The sequence below is a fragment of the Hemitrygon akajei genome, chromosome 21 (assembly GCF_048418815.1).
Source record: "Hemitrygon akajei chromosome 21, sHemAka1.3, whole genome shotgun sequence".
Classification (NCBI taxonomy): domain Eukaryota; kingdom Metazoa; phylum Chordata; class Chondrichthyes; order Myliobatiformes; family Dasyatidae; genus Hemitrygon; species Hemitrygon akajei.
The window spans coordinates 59614377-59637690 of record NC_133144.1 but is presented as its reverse complement, the minus strand read 5'-3'; the positions used below and the strand labels follow the sequence as shown (position 1 = coordinate 59637690).

General features: G+C 43.2%; 1 protein-coding gene across 3 annotated transcripts in view; it reads right to left on the bottom strand.

Moving 5' to 3' along the window:
* Positions 1 to 1511: 1511 nt before the first annotated feature.
* Positions 1512 to 23314, bottom strand: part of pstpip1a (proline-serine-threonine phosphatase interacting protein 1a) — a 113707-nt gene continuing 91904 nt past the window's right edge. For 2 of the 3 annotated variants that reach the window (XM_073025533.1, XM_073025535.1), the window contains exons 10-16: positions 21353 to 21451; positions 19342 to 19438; positions 17624 to 17714; positions 14949 to 14975; positions 10926 to 11005; positions 8999 to 9081; positions 1512 to 4718 (exon numbers count right to left, since the gene is read on the bottom strand). In XM_073025533.1, the coding sequence (XP_072881634.1) occupies positions 4587 to 4718; positions 8999 to 9081; positions 10926 to 11005; positions 14949 to 14975; positions 17624 to 17714; positions 19342 to 19438; positions 21353 to 21451 (609 nt within the window). In that variant the 3' untranslated portion in view covers positions 1512 to 4586. The remainder of the gene's footprint in view (positions 4719 to 8998; positions 9082 to 10925; positions 11006 to 14948; positions 14976 to 17623; positions 17715 to 19341; positions 19439 to 21352; positions 21452 to 23314) is intronic. The other variant, XM_073025534.1, reaches the window with a different exon arrangement.

The following is a 23314-nucleotide window of genomic DNA, read 5'->3' as shown; positions in this document are numbered from 1 at the left end:
GTATTAAAGGCTCACCCTCACAGTCTCCCTCTACCCCACACCTAAAGCAGATCTCCAGCCAGCTTGGAAAGGCAAAGTCCTGTTCTATTTCCCAAAGTCATTAACTCATTACTTTATCTTTTGAAAAGTCACTGGAATGCTCCCTGAGGTTGATTTTTATAGTTGTAAAGTACAGGCGTGTCACAATTGATAAGATAATAAAAGATTAGTTTGTTGTCGTGTATGGCAGTGTGAAATGAAATTCCTTTGAGCTTGGCAAAATGTTGGCAGATATTTTGGTTCCAATTGGGGGAGCCATCATCAGTGAACAGTTGAGGGAGTTGTCTCCTCAAAATACTGGGGTCTGAATGGATATTGATCAGATGTTGTAATCTGGTTGGCTGGTTCCAAACACTGTGAACAGGTTAACATTAAGTGTGAGGTGTTGCACTTTGGGAGGACTAACCAGGGCAGGTTTTATACAGTGAGCGGAAGGCACCGAGAAGTGTGGTAGGACACAGAGAACTGGGAAGGCAGATCCATAATTCCCTACAGGTGGTATCGCAGGTAGATAGGGTCATACAAGAAGCTTTTGGCATGTTGGCCTTCATAAATCAATGTATTGAGTACAGGAGTTGGGATGTTATGTTGAAGACGTTGGTGGGGCCTAATTTCAAGTACCGTGTGAAGTTCTGATCACCTGCCCAAAGGAAAGATATAAATAAGATTGAAAATGTGCAGAGAAACTTTGTAAGGATGTTGCTATGACTTGAGGACCTGAGTTATATAGAAAGGTTGACCAGGTTAGGACTTTATTCCCTGGAGTGCAGGAGAATGAGGAGATTTGATACAGCCATACAAAATTATGAGGGGTAAATACAAGCAGGCATTTTCACTAGGGTGGGGTGAGACTAGAACTAGAGGTCACAGGTTAGGGATGAAGGGTGAAATATTTAAGGGAAACGGGAGGAGGAACTTCTTCACAGTGGGTGGAGAGAGTGTGGAACGAGCTGCCAGCGGAAGTGGTGGGTGGGTTTCAACATTTAAGAGAAATTTGGTAACTACATGGATGGCTGTGGTCTGGTGCAGGTTAATGGGACCAGGCAGATTAATAGTTTAGTATGGACTAGATGGGCCAAATGGCCTACTTTAGTGTTGTCACGTTCAATGACTTCTAATCCAAATACTTTGTATGTGTGTTCTGAACAGTGTAATTGTACTCACTTTTTACCACTTGGCAACTCATTCCACAAACGGTCAATTAAATAACTCATTTAGGTAAATTCACAAACATCCTTCAGAAAAGGAGGCTTCTCATTCTTACCCTGGTCTGCCTTGGATAGGAGGGGAGTGGGGGAGGATATGAGCCTAGTGCAGGCAAATGAGATCAGTGGGTAGCATGGTGCAGTTGGGCCAAAGGGCCTGTTTCTGTACTACAGGACTATGACAATGGAAACTCCTAGGAAGATGAGGTACAATGATACCAATAACAAGCAGCTTTCTCAAGAACCCAAAACCATTACTGAAACGGAAACTAGAAATCAACTTTATTGAGCATTTGCTTTGACACATATAGAGAAAGAAGATTTATGTTTAAACATGCTTTATTTCTCCATAAATATTTACAATGGTTAATACATTAAAATCACAAATTATTGCTTGCAGAGCTTTTTCTTCCTGTTACTTTCACCATGACACCAGCTATTTATATAAAACGATATGCAAATTTAATACTGCTCTCGGTACCGAATTGTGCAGCAAACGTGTGTGGCATTTTACAGTATAACCTCGTTTATAATACACCAGTTGTTCACACTCAGTTGAAAGATAGTCCTGTTTTGCAGCGATACAACATGCAAAGCAACTGGAAGACCACGCACTTTTGCAACACTTTATAACAGCCACCAAGTTTGCAACTGCAACACTGCAGCTGTTTTGCAAGTCTTGCAGTCTACAACGCCATGATAAATGGTTTCAGTGTTAAATGACATCAAATCTATAGACTGCTACAAATGCAAGACAATCAGTGTTATATAGACAGACAGTTTCGGAAACAGGAAATATTTCAGACGTTGGAATTTATTATATAAACTAACTTTTAAAAATTTCAGTAATTATTAGATGATCCTACTATATAATAGATCTGTTCATTGGGCTTCGGAGTAAAATCTGAAAGATACAGGAGAGGAGCACATTGGCAATGGCCAAATGTGTGTGGGGAAACTTCTTCACTCAGAGAGTGGCAAGAGTGTGGAACGTGCTGCCAGTGGACGTGATGCACACAGGTTTGAATTCAATATTTCAGAGAAATTTAGATAGGTACATAAATGGAAGGGTTTTGGTCCGGGTGCAGGTCGATAGGACTCAGCAGATTAATAGTTTGGCATGGACTAGATGGGCCAAAGGGCCTCTTTCTGTGCTGTGGTGTTCTATGACTCTTTGACTGTAAACACAAGAGTCTCTGCAGATGCTGGGAAACCGGAGCATCAGGACCTGATGAAAGGTCTCAGTTCCGAAACATTCACAGTTTTTTCCTCTCCATAGATGCTGCCTGACCTGCTCAGTTCCCCAGGCATTTTGAATGTGCTACTCTGGGACTCGACTGTGATGCTGTCCACTGCCAACCGGACTATTAGGTGAGAAATGATCTCTTACAGCACCAGGTAGCTGACTTTGGGGTGGGGGGGGGGGGAGATAGATGTAAGAACTGGATAACTGCAACAGGGTTCTTGGACACAGGCCTTCAACCCCAAAACCTTAGACGTTGCAGAGATCAAAGAAAATAATATTTTAAATATTCTACAAAATACAAGATAGAGGTACAAGTCGGACATTGCCCTGGTTGAATAATTTCATCTAGAGTCATTGGTCACCACAGCAGAGACCCATCCAGTCTGTGCTCATTGGAGTTTTGAAGAATGGGCGGGAGGGGAAATCTCTTTGAACCTATCAATATTGAAAGGCTTACACAGAGTGGACATGGAGAGGATGTTTCAAATAGTGGGAAGTCTAGGACCAGCAAGCACAACATCAGAATAGAAGGAGGTATCTGTAGAATAGAGTTGGGGAGGAATGTCTTTAGCCAGAGGGTGGTGAATGTGTGGAATTCATTGCCGCAGATGGCTGTAGAGGATATATTTAATGCAGAGGTTGATAGGTTCTTAATTAATAAGGGTGTTAAAGATTACGGGGAGAAGGCAAGAGAATGGAGTTGAGAGAGATAATAAATCAGCCATGATGGAATGGTGGAGCAGATTTGATGGGCTGAATGGCCTAATTCTGCTCCTATGTCATGGTCTAATTCTCTTAAATGTTGTAATAGGACCCACATCCATCATCTCCTCTGGCAGCTCATACCACACAATCAACACCTTCAGTGAAATTCATCTCAAATGTTTCACCTCTCACTCTTAACCCGATGACCTCTATTTTAAGTCTCACCCCGCCTCAGTGGAAAAAGCCTCTTTGCATTTACTCTGTACCCTCATGATTGCACACTTCTATTAGATATCCCCTCATCCTCCTAAACTCCGGGGGGATAAAATTCTAACCTGTGCAATTTTTCCCTATAACTGAGGTCCTCAAGACCTGGCCACATCCTTGTAATTTTTCTCTGTACTCTTGTAAGAGAAGGGCAGGTGGACAAACTAGCCCAGGTTGGCAAAGGACAAACACTTGAGACAGATGGACAGCCAGCTCAGTGCATCTGAAATGGGAAATCAAGGGGAAACCATAAATCAGTATCTCAAACTCTAGGGAACACAGTGCCAGAACACCTAACATGTAGAGAGAGTGTGGACATGGAGAGGAATTTCTTTTAGTGGGGGAATCTAGAACCAGAGGGTACAGCCTCAGAATAGAAGGACATCCCTTTAGAACAGAGATGAGGAGGGATTTCTTCAGCCAAAGGGCGGTGAATCTGGAACTTATTGACATAGACGGCAGTGGGGGGCCAAGTCATTGGCTATATTTAAAGTAGTTGTTGATAGGTTCTTGATTAGTAAGGGTATCAAAAGTTATGGGGAGAAGGTGGAGAATGGGGTTGAGAGGGATAATAAATCAGCTATGATCGAATGGCAGAGCAGACTCAATGGGCTGAATGCTTCTCTGTCTTATGGTCTTGATCTTAAGTTCTCAGAATATGTTAGTCATGTACAGCAGGAATGATGATTATAATATACTTCATTTAAGTTTGAGCTAATTGTTCATTTAATTGTTCATGACTGTTTGCACTATTGTCTTGTAAATTATTGGCTGCTATTGTGTTGTCTGTAACGGTACTGCCCTGTGTTTTACGCTTGGCACTGAACCACAATCAATTCTGGTATGTTTCACATACTGGCAATAAAGTGATTCTCATTCTGACACTTGTGTGGCATCATTATGGATTAATTTACCACAATACAGATCTCTATTTACAGATAAATACTACAGGTCAGATAATCGGACAATATATCAGGAGCACGTACCATATTAAACTCTTTGCACCCAATTATTTCATGTAAACTTTAATATTAAGCAGCTTGCTGACCAACGCCAGCCACCCTGTATTTCACTGTTCCTCAGTTAATGGTGGAGAACGTGCAGCTAGATGAACTCTGGATCTCTCAGGCTTTCTCCAAGTAGGTACTGGGGACCAAGCCACTTAGCCCGTTACGACTTGCCATCCACCATCCGTCTTCATTTTCCTCTGTGATCTGGATTATGTCATTGGCGGTTAGGTCTAGTTCGTCGCTATTCTGACAAGGTGACAGGAAAAGTTGTTAACGCACAAAAGAAACATATTTTTAATCGGCAAAAGCAGAAGTAGTTCTGGAGATGCTGGAAATCTGGAGCAACACAGACAAAATGCTGGAGGAACCCGGCAGGTCAGGCAGCATCCGTGGAGGGGAATGTTCCTGGACTGGAAAGGAACATGGAAGAAGCCAAAGTAAAGTGGGGGGGGGGGTGAGGACTGTAAGCTGCTGGTGATAGGTGAGATCAGGTGTGAGGGATGGTGGGTGTGAGAGAGATCGGGTGTGAAGCAAGAGACTGGGAGATGGAAGAAGTAAAATCTGAAGGGGAGGATAGTGGACCATGGAAGAAAGGGAAGGGGGAGGGGAACCAGAGGGATGTAATGGCCAGGTGAGGAGAAGAGAAGGCAAGGGCTGAGAGGGTAATCAGAATGGGAAATGGAGAAAGAGAGGAGGGAGGGGAGATGAATTACCGAAGTTGCAGATATCGATACTCTTGCCATCAGGTGGAATGTGGCTACTCAGATGGAATACAAGGTGTTGCTCCTCCAACCTCCAAAACAGAAATAAATCAAAGATCGCGTGCAACAGAGACGATAGAAAGGACAGGCAGGAGATGAGGCATAATCACAGCCAGTGGGATGAGTTACAGGGCAATAGAGGTGTGGTGCAGTGAAAACAGAAAGCAACAAATACTGGACTGAGAGTGTTGTATGTGAATGCACACAGCATAAGAAATAAAATGGATAATCTTGAAATTCAGCTACAGATTGGCAAGTATGACGTTGTGGCCATCTCTGAAACTTGGCTGGAGGATGGCTGCCATTGGGAGTTGAATGTCCAAGGGTATATGGTGTTTCGGAAAATAGGTTAGTAGGCAGACAGAGTGGTGTAGCTCTGTGTATGAGAAATAATATTAAATCATTAGAAAGGGATGACATAGGATCAGAAGATGTAGAGTCTCTGGGTTGAGTTAAGAAATGGCAAGAGTAAAAGGACCCTAATGGCAGTTGTATACAGGTCTCCAAACAGCAGCCGGGATGTGGATTACAAATTACAGCAGGAGATGGAAAAGGTGTGTCAGAAGGAAAATGTCATGATAATCATTGGGGATTTTAACATGAAAGTGGATTGGGAAAACCAGGTCAGTACTGGACCTCGAGAGAGAATTTGTAGAATGTCTAAAGGGATGGCTTTTTCTAACAGCTTGTTGTTGAGCCCACTAGGGGATCAGCTGTGCTGGATTGGGTGCTGTGCAATGATCCGGAGGTGATAAGAGAGCTTAAGGTTAGGGAACCCTTAGGGAACAGTGATCACAATATGATCGAGTTCACTTTGAAATTTGAGAAGGAGAAATTAAATTTCAATGTATCAGTACTTCAGTAGAATAAAGGAAATTACAATGGCATGAGAGGGGAACTGGCCAAGGTTGACTGGAAAGGGACACTGGCAGGAAGGATAGCAGAACAGCAATGGCTGGAGTTTCTGCGAAAAATGAGGGAAGTGCAAGACAGATATATTCTAAATAAGAAGACATTTTTGAATGGAAGAAGGACACTACCATGGCTGACAAGTGAAGTCAGAGCCAAAGTAAAAGCAAAAGAGAGGGCATATGAGGAAGTCAAAGCTAGTGGGAAGATAGAGGATTGGGAAGCTTTTAAAAACTTGCAGAAGGAAGCAAAGAAGGTCATTAGGAAGGAAAAGATGAATTATGAAAGGAAGCTGGTGACTAATATCAAAGAAAATACTAAAAGCTTTTTTAAGTATAAAAAGGGTAAAAAAGAGTTGAGGGTAGATACAGGACCAATACAAAATGATGCTGGAGAAATTGTACTGAGAGATGCAGAGATGGCAAAGGAACTGAATGTGGATTTTTGCATCAGTCTTCACAGTGGAAGACACCTGCAGTATATCGGACATTCAAGAGTATCAGGGAAGTGAAGTACGTGCAGTGAAAATTATGACTGAGAAGATGCTCAGGAAGCTTAATGGTCTGAGGGTGGATAAATCTCCTGGACCTGATGGAATGCACCCTCCGGTTCTTTAGGAAGTAGCGGAAAAGATTGCAGAGGCATTAACAATGATCTTTCAAGGATCGATAGATTCTGGTATTGTACCGGATGACTGGAAAATTGCAAATGTTACTCTGCTATTTAAGAAGGGTGGGAGGCAGCAGGAAGGAAACTATAGACCTGTTAGCCTGACATCAACGGTTGGGAAGTTGTTGAAATCCATTGTTAGGGAGGGAGATTACAGTGTACCTTGAGGCACATGACAAGATAGGCCAAAGTCAGCATGGTTTCCTGAAAGGAAAATTTTGCCTGACTAACCTCCTGCAATTTTTGAGGAAATTACAAGCAGGGTAGACAAAGGAGATGCAGTAGACGTGGTGTACTTGAATTTTCAGAAGGCCTTTGACAAGGTGCCACACATGAGGCTGCTTAGCAAGATAAGAGTCCATGGAATTACAGGTGAGTTACTAGGATGGGTGGAGCATTGGCTGATTGGCAGAAAACAGAGAGTGTGAATAAAGGGATCCTATTCTGGCTGGCTGTCAGTTACCAGTGGAGTTCCATAGGGGTCGGTGTTGGGACCGCTGCTTTTTACGATGTGATTTGGACTATGGGATTAATGGATTTGTGGCTAACTCTGCTGATAATACAAAGATAGGTGGAGGAGCAGGTAGTGTTGAGGAAACAGAGACTGCAGAGAGATTTAGATAGTTTAGGCGAATGGGCAAAGAAGTGGCAATTGAAATACAATGTTGGGAAGTGTATGGTCATGCACTTTGGTGGAAGAAATAAACGGGCAGACTATTATTTAAATGGGAAGAGAATTCAAAATGCAGAGATGCAAAGGGACTTGGGGGGTCCTTGTGCGGGATACCCTAAAGGTTGACCTCCAGGTTGAGTCGGTTGAGAAGAAGGTGAATACAATGTTGGCATTCATTTCTAGAGGTATAGAATATAAGAGCAGGGATGTGATGTAGAGGCTCTGTAAGGCATTTGAGAGACCACACTTAGAGTATTGTGTGCAGTTTTGGGTTCCTTATTTTAGAAAGGATATACTGACATTGGAGAGGGTTCAGGGAAGATTCACAAGACTGATTCCAGGAATGAAAGGGTTACCATTTGATGAATGTCTGGCAGCTCTTGGTCTATATTCCCTGGAGTTCAGGAGAATGAGGGGGGGATCTCATAGAAACATTCTGAATGTTAAAAGGCCTGAACAGATTAGATACGGCAAAGTTATTTCCCATGGTAGGAGATTCTAGGACAAGCGGGCACGACTTCAGGATTGAAGGGCGTCCATTTAAAACTGAGATGAGGAGAAATTACTTTAGTCAGAGGGTGGTAAATCTGTGGAATTTGTTGCCAGGAGTGGTTGTGGAGGCCAAGTCATTGGGTGCATTTAAGGCAGAGATAGATAGGTTCTTGATTAGCTAGGGTGTCAAAGGGGATGGGGTGAAAGCAGGGGAATGGGGATAACTGGAAGAATTGGATCAGCCCATGATTGAATGGAGGAGCAGACTCGATGGGCTGAATGGCCTACTTCTGCTCCTATATCTTACGGTCTTATGGTCTAACCTGAGTTTGGCCACATTGTGGCAGTAGAGGAGGTCGTGCACAGACATGTCAGAGTGGAAAGGGAAAGTTGAATTGAAATGGGTGGCCAGTAGATCCTGTCTTTTGTGGCGGACAGAGCAGGTGTGTTCAACATTTGACCACCTACATTCCACGTTCACAGGCCACAAAATTTACCCAATTCCGCACCCAGTGACGATCCCATTCCAGGAAAGCAATACAAAATTATAGCAGAAAATAATGCAGCAAATGGCAGAAGGATCCACTTTTACAGTCTGAAGTGCTCTGTTAGGAGAAGGCTGAAAGCAGTTTCACTTTGCCAGTGACTTCGCAATGAGCCATGACAAGGTTTGAGTGATGATGTTCTTACAAGTCAATTTCATCTCACAAAGATCATTGAAAAATATTTCCACTGTTAATCAAAACTCATTACCTTGCAATTTCAGTAAGACTCTTTAGGTTTTACTATTTCTTTTCCTATTGCTAGCAAATTCCATATTACTACTCAATAAGCACAATAACTTAGAATGAATGCATGATAAGATCTATACTCATTTATTTCTCTTGACAGGAAATCAGGCAAACATTTTAATTGTACTGGATGAGGAGTGAGTGAAACGTCGCTCTTCCTAAATGGCCAAATTCAAAAGCAGACTCACAAGAATCTGTTGTGAAGTAATCCCAACAGAGAGCAGCACTTACTTGAGCCGTGTAGTCGTAAAGAACTCTGTAGTTGTTTGTGCTTTCCTGAGGTACAGTAACAACACTGGCATACAAATCCTCTGCTAATGACAGAAAAAAAATCACTAAGCACACACTTTATAATGGTTGCAATTCCTTCATCTATTGTCAGCTTGTAGTCGTTGCTTATTTGATGCTATGAGACTGTGACTGTGCTGCAAGCTTTTTATTGCGCCTGTGTATTAGTGTACAGTACTTGCGAATGGCAAAATGGGCAGCATGGTAGTGTAGCAGTTAGTATAACGCTTAGTTTACAACATCGGTGATCGCGGTTCAATTCCCGCCGCCGATTCTCCCTGTGGCTGCGTGGATTTCCTCCCACATTCCAAAGGAGTAGATGTTAATAACGCACACAAAATGCTGGAGAACTCAGCAGGTCAAGCAGCATCTCTGGAAAAGAGTAAACAGTCGAGGTTTCGGGCTGAGAATGAGGGCTCAGGAAGGGTCTCGGCCCGAAACGCCAACTTTTACTCTTTATCATAGATGCTGCCTGACCTGCTGAGTTCCTCCAGCATTTTGTGTGTGTTGCTCTGGATTTCCAGCTTCCTCACACTTTCTCAGGCCAATAAGCTGTGGGCATGCTATGTTGGCGCTGGAGGCGCGGCAACACTTGTGGGCCACCGCCCTACACACCTTCTGACTGTGTTGGTCGTTGGTGTAAACAATGTATTTATTTCATGGTGGAACGCAGCAGGCCAGGCAGCATCCATAGGGAGAAGCGCTGTTGACGTTTCGGGCCGAGACCCTTCGTCAGGACTAACTAAAAGGAAGTTTCAAATCCCTTACTATCTTTCCTTTCAGTTAGCCCTGATGAAGGGTCTCGGCCCGAAACGTCAACAGCGCTTCTCCCTATGGATGCTGCCTGGCCTGCTGCATTCCACCAGCAATTTTTGTGTGTGTTGCTTGAATTTCCAGCATCTGCAGATTTCCTCGTGTTTGCATTTATTTCATGGTATGTTTTGATGCACATGTGACAAATAAAGCTATTCTTAATAAATTAACTTCATCTGTTAATCAACATGTCCATCATTAGCTAAAGCTTATTTTCCCTCCAATTTATTTTGGGTATTTATATATCACTGCACATCTTCCAATCATCTGAAAATGGGTCATCTTCAAACCACAGTACTAAACCTGGGTTGTGGAAGATGCCTTCAGTGAGAATCTTTAGCGCTACAGGGATTTTGATTCATTATTTGGGGCAAAAGCGGTGCAGCATTGCCACCTAGTGGTACAAGTAAAACCAGCACGTACAACAAGCTTAAAACCAGAGAATATGTACACAACACTGGAAGAAATCAGCAGGTCAGGCCCTACCCCCTCCCTTATCTCTATTACTGGGCTTCGGCCCTCTCTCCCCCCCCCCCATTCCTGATGAAGGGTCTCAGCCCGAAACATTGGCTACTCTTTTCTTACGGATGCTGCCTGACCTGCTGAGTTCTTCCAGCATTGTGTACGTATTCTTTGATCCACAGCATCTGCAGTTGTATTTTTGTGTTTTGAATCTTAAAACTAGGCCACCTCATCCACAGCCTTTCCAATGAGACATTAAATTTGGAGCAACACACACAAAATGCTGGAGGAACTCAGCAGGTCAGTAGCATCTATGGAAATGAACAAACAGTTGCCGTTTCGGGATAGACCCTTCATCAGGACTCGTCAGGACACTGTCTCCCCAGGAAATGCAGCAGCAGAAGCAAATCTTATCCCATCTTCAATTAATATTCCCGCATACTCACATTCTTGCAAGGCCTGTTAGACCGTGATCAGGCCAGGAGAAGCCCATATTCCAGATTCGGAGGGTGGGGGGTAATACCTAAAATTTTGATTTACAGAAACTGGGAATATTAATTCTGGAAGCAAACTCTATTGTAATACCATTTCTTACCAGGGGGAGGTGCAGTAGCACTGACTGAATTGCTGCTGCTGCTGGGCTTTGAACTGTAGCCAGGTAAAAAATTGGAAATCCTAAACAAGGGGAAACAAGGGTTAACTCACATGTAACAACAGCATCAATTATAAATATATATAACCTCGACACTGTGAGACAGTATATTTCAATACACATAAGGCAAATAAAGCTAATATTTTAATCGCACCATTTGGGTTCATTTTAAAAAGTTCTAAGTGGGTGGTTATTTTCAGGAAACCCAGTATGGTAGCTGAGTAAATACATTTTCCTGTTAAGGCAAATATCAGTTAATCAATGGATATGGGGAACGCAGACATGGTCACCACATTAGGCTGTTGTTCAGGCCAAACATCTAAATCAGGACGAAATGTGATCTGAGTGACTTTGACCATGGAATGATTGTTGGTGCCAGACGGGGTGGTTTGAGTATCTCGGAAAATGCTGATCTCCTGGGATTTTCACACACAACAGTCTCTATATTTTACAGAGAAAAGTATGAAAAACAAAAAAAAAAGCAACCAGTGAGCAGCAGTTGTGTGGGTGAAAATGCCTTGTTAATGAGAGTGGTTAGAGGAGAATGGCCAGACTGGTTCAAGCTGACAGGAAGGTGACAGTAACTTGAGTAACCACGCGTTAAAACAGTGGTGTGCACAAAAATATCTCTGAATGCACAACACGTTGAACCTTTAAGTGGATGGGCTACTGAAGCAAAATACCTCAACCAGTTCCACTTTGTACCTAATGAAGCAGCCCCTAAGTATATTTGCCAAGTACTACAGTGTTCCATACTGTGAGAGAAGCAGTCAGTTACAGGTTAGTTTTTAATCCATTTGAAATTCCTATCCTCTTGTAAAAAGACTCAGTATTTCAAGATCAGCCAGGGTGGTTTCTATAACACCTCAGCCAAGTGGTCACAGATTAACTACTGGGCAATCTGTGATGGAAGGAAAACAGCTTTGTTTTCAGTTATTGATCTGAAATAGTAACCGCTTTTCTTTCCACAAATACTACCTGATCTACTGAGAATTTTCTAATTTCACACTTCCAGTATCTGCCATCTTTTTATGACTTTCAAATTCTAGGACACATCAGTATAAACGATTTCTTTCTGCAGACCAGTATTAGAGGTTGCACAAGGGCAGTGAGTGGAACTGCTGGCAGTCATACAAGAAAGCATTTTTCAAAGTTCAAAGAAAATTTATTATCAAAGTACGTATATGTCATCATATACAACCTTGAGATTCATTTTCTTGTGGGCATTTGTGGTAGAACAAAGAAATACAATAGAATCAATGAAAAACTACACACAGACTGACAAAGAACCAATTTGCAAAAGAAGACAAACTGTGCAATTAAAGATTAACTAATTAATTAACAAATTTCATGTCACATGCCGGTGATAATAAACCTGATTCTGATTCTGAGAACGTTAATTATAGAGTCCTTGAAAGTGTGTGTGTAGGCTGTGGAATCTGTTCAGGGTTGAGGTGAGAGAAACCAGCTCTGTTCTCTGACCGCGCACCATTCAGACGTGGAGGGGTGCTTGTCAGCCAGAAGGTCTGGATGGCAAGGAGGAAATCCTGGATTTTAGTCTGGAGCAGAGGGAGACAGCACATTTGGAGAAGGCAAGCAAATGGACCAACAGGGAGTGTGGAGTACCACATCCAGTGGTTAAAGAATTACAAGATACTTGTCTTTATTGATTCTAAGCTGTGTTAAATTGCAAAAATATTAGTTAGGGTACAGGAAGAGTCCAGGACCAGTTTTGATTCCAACACTCCAAGAAGCAGATGAAGATGCCAGCACTAAAGAGGGTGCAGAGGAGATTCGCAAGGGTATCACTGGACAGAAGAGCATTGGTTACAGGAAGTGACACGCTAAGGCTGCAGCTGTCAACACTGGATCAGAATCAGGTTTATTATCACTGGCGTGTGTTGTGAAATTTGTTAACTTAGCAGCAGTTCAATGCAATACATAATATAGAAGAGGAAACAATAATAAATAAATAAATAATTTTCAGTATACGTATATTGAATAGATAAAAAATCGTGCAAAAAAACAGAAAAAATATATATTAAAAACATGAGGTAGTGTTCAAGGGTTCAATGTCCATTTAGAAATTGGATGACAGAGGGGAAGAAGCTGTTCCTGAATCGCTGAGTGTGTGCCTTCAGGCTTCTGTAACTCCTTCCTGATGGCAACAGTGAGAAAAGGGCATGTCCTGTGTGCTGGAGGTCCTTAATAATGGACGCTCCCTTTCTGAGACACTGCTCCCTAAAGATGTCATGGGTACTTTGTAGGCTAGTACCCAAGATGGAGCCAGCTAAAGATCAGAGGCTCAGGAGAGGCCTGTTACCCAAGATGAAAGCCCCTGAGAGAATGATCTGGAAATACCCAGTTCACTTGTCAGGGAGGCAGCAACGAGGAACAGAGATTTAAGGCAGATAAAGGGAAGCTGAGCAAAGGGAGCCGGGAAAGGACAGGGAACTGGAACCTCCACCTGAAAAAGAGACAGTAACAGAAATCTTCATTTAATAGTCATTTGGATGAAGTGTGACTAGACTGTGGATCAAGAGCCAGGAAACCTACGCTCGATAGCACAATAGACTGAGCCTTGGCTTTTCTATGTCGTGAATTTATGAAACTCTAGTTTCGGGTGGGGAGACGAAGATAAGTTTAATGTTTCAAATAGCTAATCCTACATCAGAACCCAGTGAAACATTTACCCTGTATTCTCTCCAGATCTGCTCATTCCTATCTTATCCTCCCTCAAAGGTTTCCAAGTTTCCCAAATGGCAGCTACCACAGTAAGAGGCTTTGTTCCTCTTTTATCTTCTTGAGCAGAGCTTGTGACAAATGCTCACAAGTTTAGCTTTTCACAGCAAGGTTCTGAAATCGCAAGAGATTTCTGAAATCCAGAGCAACACACATGAAATGCTGGAGGAGCTCAGCATGTTGCATCTGTGGAGGAGAATAAACTTTTGAAACTTTAGGCCGAGACCCTTCATTAGGATTGGAAAGGAAGCAGGAAGATGCCAAAATAGGAAGGTGTGGGGGGGGGGGGGGGAGGGTAAAGAGTACAAGCTGGCAGGTGATAGGTGAAGCCAGGTGAAGGGGCAGATTTCTCAGTAGGGGAAGGAAGGAGATGAGGTCAGAAGCTGAGAGGTGATAGGTGGAAAAGGTAAAGGACTGAAGAAGAAGGAATCTGATAGGAGAGGAGAGTGGACCATGGGAGAATGGAAAGAAGGGGAACCAGAGGAAGATGGTGGTAAGGTGAAGAGAAGAGAAGGGGTAAAGGGAGAGCCAGAATGGGGAACTGAAAAAGAGAGAAGGGGGAAAGTGAAAAAAAATCAGAATTTAGAGAAATCAACATTCATGCCACCAAAACGGAATATGAGGGAGGTGTTGCTCCTCAGCCTGAGAGTGACCTCATTGTGACAGTAGAGGAGGCCATGGACTGACATGTTGGAATAGGAGTGGGGATTGGAGTTAAAATAGTTGGTAGTGAAGCCCTGCCTGTTGCGAATGGAACGAAAGTGATACCCCAATCTACATCAGGTCTCACTGATGTAGAGGAGTCCACACAGAGAGCACCGGATGACCCCAGAAGACTTGCAAGCAAAGTGTTGAAGGCTCCGAAAAACAACTTTTTATGCAAACTTCTGGTTTTTGGTAAATTAGTCCTCTGGAGATTGTAAATTATTGTGTGACGGTAAAGGGGGAGAAAAATCAACACGATTCCTGAAACCCAGTTTTAGTAAACCCGACACTTAATGATTCGACAGATCATGGAAAATCTTCGTATTAACCACATCAGATGCAAGGATAATGTTCAGGAAGGTGTGATCGTTTGGTGTTAATCAGTAAGTTATTGCAAAGCAGGGGTGTTAATTGATAAGTGCATGAATGCCTGTGGTTGAGTATGTGGTCGGTGCATTCTGAACACCGCTCTGCTCAGTGGACAAAAATGCATCAGCAAAGGTCATTGTATTGCTGTACCTGTAATGCAAAAAATTAGGGCAGTATCTGAAACAGAGAATATTGAAACAGATATTAATAGCAGAACTGTTACAGCATAATGACTAACAGTAACATCCATGTGAATAAAACAGCCCAGAAACACACCCTCCAGCCCACTTGGCCAAGATTCCCACTTGCCTACATTTAGCCATCTCCCTCTAAAGCAGAGGTTCTCAACCTGGGGTCCATGGACCCCTCGGTTAATGGCATTAAGAAGTTTGGGACCTTTCCTGGCCATAGAATAGTACAGACCCTTCGACTCACAATATTGTTCCAACCCTTTAACCTGTTCCCGCTGATGGGTGAGTCCAGAACTAGAGGCCACAGTTTAAGAATAAGGGGTAGGCCATTTAGAACTGAGATGCGGAAAAACTTTTTCACCCAGAGAGTGGTGGATATGTGGAATGCTCTGCCCCAGAAGGCAGTGGAGGCCAAGTCTCTGGATGCATTCAAGAGAGAGTTAGATAGAGTTCTTATAGATAGCAGGGTCAAGGGATATGGGGAGAGGGCAGGAACGGAGTACTGATTGTGTATGATCAGCCATGATCACAGTGAATGGCGGTGCTGGCTAGAAGGGCCAAATGGCCTACTCCCGCACCTACTGTCTACTGTCTATAATCTAAGATTAATTCAAACCTTCCCTCCTACTTACCCCTCCATTTTTTCTTTCATTCATATACCTACTTAAGAGTTTCTTAAAATGTCTCTAATGTGTCTGCTTCTACCATTACCCTGGCAGCGTGTTCCACACACTCCCCACTCTCTGTATTTAAAAAACACCACTGTCATCCCTTTATACCCCACCACTCTCCTTAAAATTAGGCCCCCTCTTATTACCCATCTCCACCCTGGGAGAGGCATATCCATTCTATTTATGCCTCTCACCTTGTACACCTGTATTAAGTCACCCCTCATTCTCCTTCACTCCAAAGAGAAAAGCCCAAGCTTGCTCAACCTTTCCTCGTAAGACGTGCTCTCCAAACCAGGCTGCATCTTGGTAAATCTTCTGTGTACCCTGTCTAAAAGTTTCCACATCCTTCCTATAATGAGGCAACCAGAACTGAAACCCTGCACCTTTCCAAATACCTTTTAAAAATGTTGTTAATGTACCTTGCTCTGGCAGCCTGATCCATGTGGACCACACTCTGTGTGAAAAATTTGCCTTTCAGGTCCTTTTTAAATCTCTCCCCTCTCACCTTAAACAAACCATTTGTTTAGTTCTTAATTCCCCAACTCTGGGTAAAAGATTGAGCGTATTTATTCTATCTATCTCTGCCCTTCAGGATTTTAATCACCTCTATAAAGCTCCTCCTCCCATTGTCCTACACTTCGAAGTCCCAACCCAAACAAGCAAAGGACTTTCCACCTCAGTGTTGTTCACCTTCATTACATCCCCTCAATATCCACTCTGCCAATTAAATTTAACTAAAGAGATCAAAAAGATTACATTTCTCCTAGTCAGGCTGTGTAGAACCTAATAGACAATAGACAATAGGTGCAGGAGTTGGCCATTTGGCCCTTCTAGCCAGCACCGCCATTCACTGTGATCATGGCTGATCATACACAATCAGTACCCCGTTCCTGCCCTCTCCCTATAATCCCTAGACCCCGCTATCTATAAGAGCTCTATCTACCTCTCTCTTGAATGCATCCAGAGACTTGGCCTCCACTGCCTTCTGGGGCAGAGCATTCCACATATCCACCACTCTCTGGGTGAAAAAGTTTTTCTGCATCTCTGTTCTAAATGGCCTACCCCTTATTCTTAAACTGTGGCCTCTAGTTCTGGACTCACCCATCAGCGGGAACATGCTTCCTGCCTCCAGCGTGTCTAATTCCTTAATAATCTTATATGTCTCAATCAGATCCCCTCTCATCCTCCTAAATTCCAGTGTATACAAGCCCAGTCGCTCCAATCTTTCAACACATGACAGTCCCGCCATTCCGGGAATTAACCTTGTGAACTTACGCTGCACTCCCTCAATAGCAAGAATGTCCTTCCTCAAATTTGGAGACCAAAACTGCACACAATACTCCAGGTGGGGTCTCACCAGGGCCCTTTACAGCTGCAGAAGGTCCTCTTTACTCCTATACTCAATTCCTCTTGTTATAAAGGCCAGCATGCCATTAGCTTTCTTCACTGCCTGCTGTACCTGCATGCTTGCTTTCATTGACTGATGCACAAGAACACCTAGATCTCGTTGTACTTCCCCTTTTCCTAACTTGACTCCATTTAGATAGTAATCTGCCTTCCTGTTCTTGCCACCAAAGTGGATAACCTCACATTTATCCACATTAAACTGCATCTGCCATACATTTGCCCACTCACCCAACCTGTCCAAGTCACCCTAAGGATCACCGCTGAAAATAAAGCTATTCAGGACTGAAGCTGGAAGGAATTTCTCCACCCAGTCATGGTGAATATTTGAAATTCTCTGCCCAAGGAGATGGTGGAGCTTCAATATGCGAGCTTATACAGAGTGACAGATCTTTAGGGAGTTAAGGAACGTGGGCCTAAGGTGGAGCTGATGTCAAAGATCAACACTTGTCTTATTGAATACATAGAAGTCCAATGGCCTTCTCCTATTACTATTTCTCATGTTTAGGAATCGGTGATCAGTAGGTTTTGAACAGAAGAACAAAATTGCACTCTTCACCTTTTCATCACCCCTCCATTCCTGGAAGAGCTCGCAGTGCGGTTTTCTCCACTGGGTTGTTTCTGGTAGTAATTCTCATACTCAATGGGAGCTGCAAAAGAGAGAGAGAGGGCTTGCTTACTGACACTCAGGAGGAGCTAATATTGATTGAGAAATTCATTCTATTAACCACTTAAAATGCAATCTCTATCATGCAACTATCCAATTAGACCATAAGATATAGGAGCTGAATTAGGCTGTTCGACCCATCAAGTCTGCTCCTCTATTTAGAAATATAGAAATATGTTTTATTGTTTTCCTATTTGATTATAGCGGATTTATTTTTCCTCTCAACCCCATTTTCCTGCCTTCTTCTCATTACCTTTGATGCCCTCACTAATCAAGAACCTATCAGCCTCCGCTTTATATATACCCAATAACTTGGCCTCCATAGCCTTCTGCAGCAATGAATTCCACAGATTCACCATCCTAAAAAATTCCTTCTCATCTCCATAATCAAACACAATCTGCACAATTTCATCTTGAACAGACAGCCAGTATCAAATCCCGAAGAAATCTGATTCCGAGGATCAGTTCCTGGTGGATTCACTGACGTGCAGTGTCGGCCAGGAAAGTTTAGGCCGATTTTTCAAACAAATTATATTACAGCGGATTCTGGTTAATTGGGACATTGGTTAATCAGGGCTGCCACTTATTTGGAACAACTCTTAAGGGACAAAAACTAATCAAAATGATAAGAGGGATTTCCCTCCAGCGTCAGTCACATGCACATGTGACCGTTAAACACTACACTGTGTTTAGAGTTTTTAAATAGCGTCAATTGTGTATGTATGTTTGTGTTCAAAAAGCACTGATTTTTATCACTGATAATTGATGAAAAATTAGCAGTAAGACAATTCAGAACTGCTTTACTTGCTGTGGTTTCAAGCATTCAGGCTTGGAGATGCCAGAAATAGCTGTGAGTGCAAAGGAAACAATTTCACTACTTCAGCAAGTTAGGAACAATGGAGAATTTGAAAGAATCGACAATCATCTTGAATGTTACAAAAAAAAAAGATGATTTGGAGGATGCAGTCGCCAAAAGCAGTGGTCCCCAACCTCCGGGCCGCGGACCGATACTGATCCGTGAAGCAGGAAGCGGTAGCCGGGACGCACCCAGCACATCTTTAAGAAAAAAGCCGAAATAAACAAGCTAATTAATTAGGTGTCGCCCGGCAAGTAAATGTCGGCCCAGATTGGAGGCGGCGATCCAAGAACAGTCATCCCATCCATCACCCTAGATACCCACTTTGTCCATAAAACAACTAAGTGCACCGTGTGGTCAGTCATTCTGACATTACTTCCCAAACCAGCAACTTCATCTGGGAGGTAAACGAGCACCTGCAAGCTTCCATCCCTGTAGCAGACCATCACAACCTGGAAATACTTTGACATCCTCAATAGGTCCATATCTCCACTTTGTCCAAGGAGCACAAAACAGCTTCTGTCTGGTTTAATACAGTGACACACCATCTTGTAGAGCCTTGGATTCTTAATTTGCCTGCACTGCCCACACATCCTGTGGATTTATAAACACTGCAATCCCATCACGGTGTTGGTCTGCATCTGGTTCACCAGCACTTACTGTGGCCATTGCTCCCATCAGGAAACTGGTTTGTCCAGTCTGCAGGCTGGGAGAGACCATATACGCTATGGGGAGGGGTGTGATAGTATCTTACCAGGGGGAGTCAGTCCTGTCATCTTCTTCTGAATGAAACAATCTATATCTGCATCAATATCACACTTCTCCAACACCTTCCGAGTTTCCTCATACATCTGCAGGGGAAACAGGGATATTATCAACTTAAATAGTAATATTAACAGTAATATCTGTTTCAATATTAGAAACAGATCACCAAATGGTGCCGACCATCACAAACCCTCAGAGGAGGTTTACAAGAATGATCCACGGAATGAAAGGGTTAATGTGTGAGGGGCGTTTGATGGCTCTGGGTCTGTACTCGCTGAAGCTTAGCAGAATGGCGGGGGGGGGGGGGGAGATTCTCTTTGAAACCTATTGAATATTGAAAGGCTTAGAGGGAATGGTTGTGGAAACGTATTACCTACAGAGGGGGAGGCTAGATCAAGAGAGGACCACCTCAGAACAGAGGGACGTCCATTTAGAACAGAGATGAGGAGCAATTTATTTAGCTGAAGGGTGGTGAATCTGTGGAATTTGTTCCCACAGATGGCAGCAGAGGTCAGGTAATTGAATATTTGAAGCAGAGGTTGATAGATTCTTGATTTTTTAAGTTTATTTTATTTAGAGATAGAGCACAGAACAGGCCTTTCTGGCTCAAGGAGCCACGCTGCCCAGCGACCCACTTATTTAACCCAGCCTCATCACAGGGCAATTTACAATGACCAATGAACCTTTGGACTGTGTGAGGAAACCAGAACACCCAGAGGAGAACATACAAACTCCTTCCAGGTGGCGTCAGAATTGAACTCTGAACACTGGAACACTGGTTGAGACTGATAATCAATCAGCTGTGATGGGATGGTGGAGTAGACTCAATGGGCCAAATGCCCTAATTTTGCTCCTGTGGTCTTATGGTCCCATTGCAAAATAAACAGGAAATTCATTTTGCAATTATTCATCCTTCCACGTTCAATGTCATTGCACGGACCGGACAGAATGACCTGCTTATATTGGACAAGCTCTGTGGGAGTTATTTCCAGGAGAGGTCCATGGCATCACTCCAATTCTGAAGACAGTTAAAATTCAGAGTCATAGAGCACTACAACACAGAAATAGGCCATTCTGCCCATCTGGTCTGTGCTGGCCTGGTCTTCTGTCTAGTCCCATCTACCTGCATCTGAACCATATCCCTCCATTCATAAACATATCGGGTGCTGGAGGCAAATACGTTAAAGTCATTTGAGAGTCTGTTAGACAGGCACATGAATGGGAAAGAAATAGAGTGTTACAAGCTCTCTGGGGTGGAAGGTTTAGACTGAACTTGCAATAGGGTAAAGGGTCAACACAATAGAGTGGGCCAAAGGGCCTTTATGATACTGCTCTATGTTCTATGAAGCTCCACTGTAACCTTGACTTATACAAGTAAGGCAATCGGATGGGAACCTGAAAGAGAATAATTTGGAGGGCTGAAGGGAAAGAGTGGACAATAGGATACAAGAAAATAGGACTAGGGTTAGTCCACTTGGCCCCGCAAGACTGTCTCTGCACTGGCCTTATTCCCTGCCAGTTCCCCACTGTCCTCAATCCCCTTCACCATCTTCTCTGTAAACTGATCCAGCCTCCACTGTTTTCTTGGGCAGAGTGTTCCAAAGATTCAATACAGTCTGCTAGAAGAAATTCCTAAACACTTTGGAATTTCCTCATTTGAGGTTGCTCCATGGGAGAAAAGGATTGAATGGGATTGGGCTGCCAGCAGCCAGTACAAACTGGATTGGCCAAACAGCTTATAAAGGTAAACAAGCGGGTGCTGTGGATCATCCTGAAGATCTAGCTCAGGATCTACAGAGTAATATTGGTAATATATACATGATAGTCACTGTAGAGATTGATCACTTGGCCTGTCTTAACAGTAAGCACAGAGAATGGACAAGTGACGTCAGGTAGTAGATTGGGAAAGCAAAGGGGGATGAAAGGTCTTTCTCAGAGATTGGCTTGAAGAAAGCATGTCACAGGGTTAGAGGATCCTCACCAACAACTACAATAATTACCTCATCATCTTTCACACACTGCAACGAGAGCTGATTGCAGTGAACCCACAACGCGTTCCTCAGGTTGTTGATGCGATCGCACTCCTGCTGGTGAAATGCCTGAAGACAAAAGGAAATGAACGTGGAAGATCACAGCTGCAAGGGGTCTCTACACAAAGATATTCACCGGGCAACGGTGCGAAAAGGCCCAAAAACTCCCTTTTTTTTGCACATCATCAGCACAGCCAGCAGCTGGTCCAACAAAGGTTGAGAAGACAGCTGGTGTCATGATGAGTTGGGAGACACTAAGATTTAAAGAGATATAGATCGGCTTTATTTATCACATGTACATTAAAACTTGGGTTTGGGTGAGAGTTGAAGGAACTAGAGAGGCTGGGAATGGGTATCTCTGTGACCCATCAGAGACTTGATGGGCTGAATGGTTCCCTTCAGTGTAGTAAGGAAATGTGGATTGTATTATCAACTGTACTGATTAGACACTATGCTATAATTTCTGCAAATTTCATTTATGTCCAGACAACACCGATCTTAGCTAGAAAGCAAATATGGGTTAGTTAGATCCAATTTCTCACTGCGAGGTGGTTTTCTGTAAAGAAAAAGATGAAGGTTAGCTTTATCTGTCACGTGTACTTTGAAATATACAGTACAAAGTGTTGCTTTGCATCAACAGCCAACACAGCCCAAGGATGTGCTGGGGGCAGCCCACAAGAGTCACGCTTCCAGCACCAACACAGAACATCCACAGCTTTCGAACCCTAACCCGGATGTCTTTGCAATGTGAGTGAAAACCTGGAGGAAACCCATGTGGTCACGGGGAGAACATACAAACTCCTTACAGGCAGCAGCAGGAATTAACCCCCGATCACTGGCACTGTAATAGCGTTAACCACTGAGCTACCATGCCACCCTTATATACTAGAGATTCTCAGATGTTAGAAATCTGGAGCAACACACGCAGTCTGCTGGAGGAACTCAGCAGGTCAGGAAACAACTATGGATGGGAATGTTTCCTTCTTCATCAGGACTAAGGGTCTCGGTCTAAAGCTTTGACTGTTCATTTCCCTCTGTAGGTGCTGACTAAGCCGCTGAGATACTAAGATTTAGTTTGTCCAAGTGAAATTTTAAATGACACTCTCACTGTATTTTCCAACAGTACTGAGGATACCATTTCTTCTGAGTCTTAAGGCTGACTTATACTTCAGTGTAGGCTCTATGCCATAGCCTACGCGAGTGGCCTATGCTGTTGTGAGCATTTATACTTGTGCGTTGGTGTGTCTGCATCGCTCTGCAATTCACCGCCAAAACGCTAGTCGGCGGTGGGGTTTCTGTGCCACTGTGTAGAGTTTCTTGGTGTACTTCAAACAATGGCGACTGAGTGCATCAAATTGGAGCTAGTAGATGTTGAATAAAGGGTTACTTTTATTGAAATTACTGCATCGCAGGAAAGACAGAAGATGTCGGAGGAGATGGTGTGTACGACCATTGAACGTATTGAGGCAGAAGGAGGGTGAATTTTCTGTGCTTGTCCAGCCACTGAGAGACATGGACGAGGAAATGCATTTCAACTCATGTTCTTCTTCTCTCTTCTCTCTCAATTTGAAAATGGCAGAGAAGAAGAAGCAACAGGAAATGCGATGCTACCAAGCAGACCAATCACCGTTGTTGCGGTCTGTGTCGCTGCGATGTGTAGTTACATTTTTGGGGAGGTGTGCGTCAGTCTACGGTGTAGATTCGACACAGAAGTATAAATTGGCCTTTAGTTTTAAATGCTGCTGACATGGTTCATTATTGTCACATTAAGGAGGCATGCCATTTATACAGATGATATCATCACATCAGTGTATTGAAACAGTACAAGGGAAAACAATAACAGAATGCACAGTGAAGTGCTACACTTACAGAAGAAGTGAAGGGCAGCTGGATAATAAAGTGGAAAATCATAATGAGGGTAGATTGTAAGGA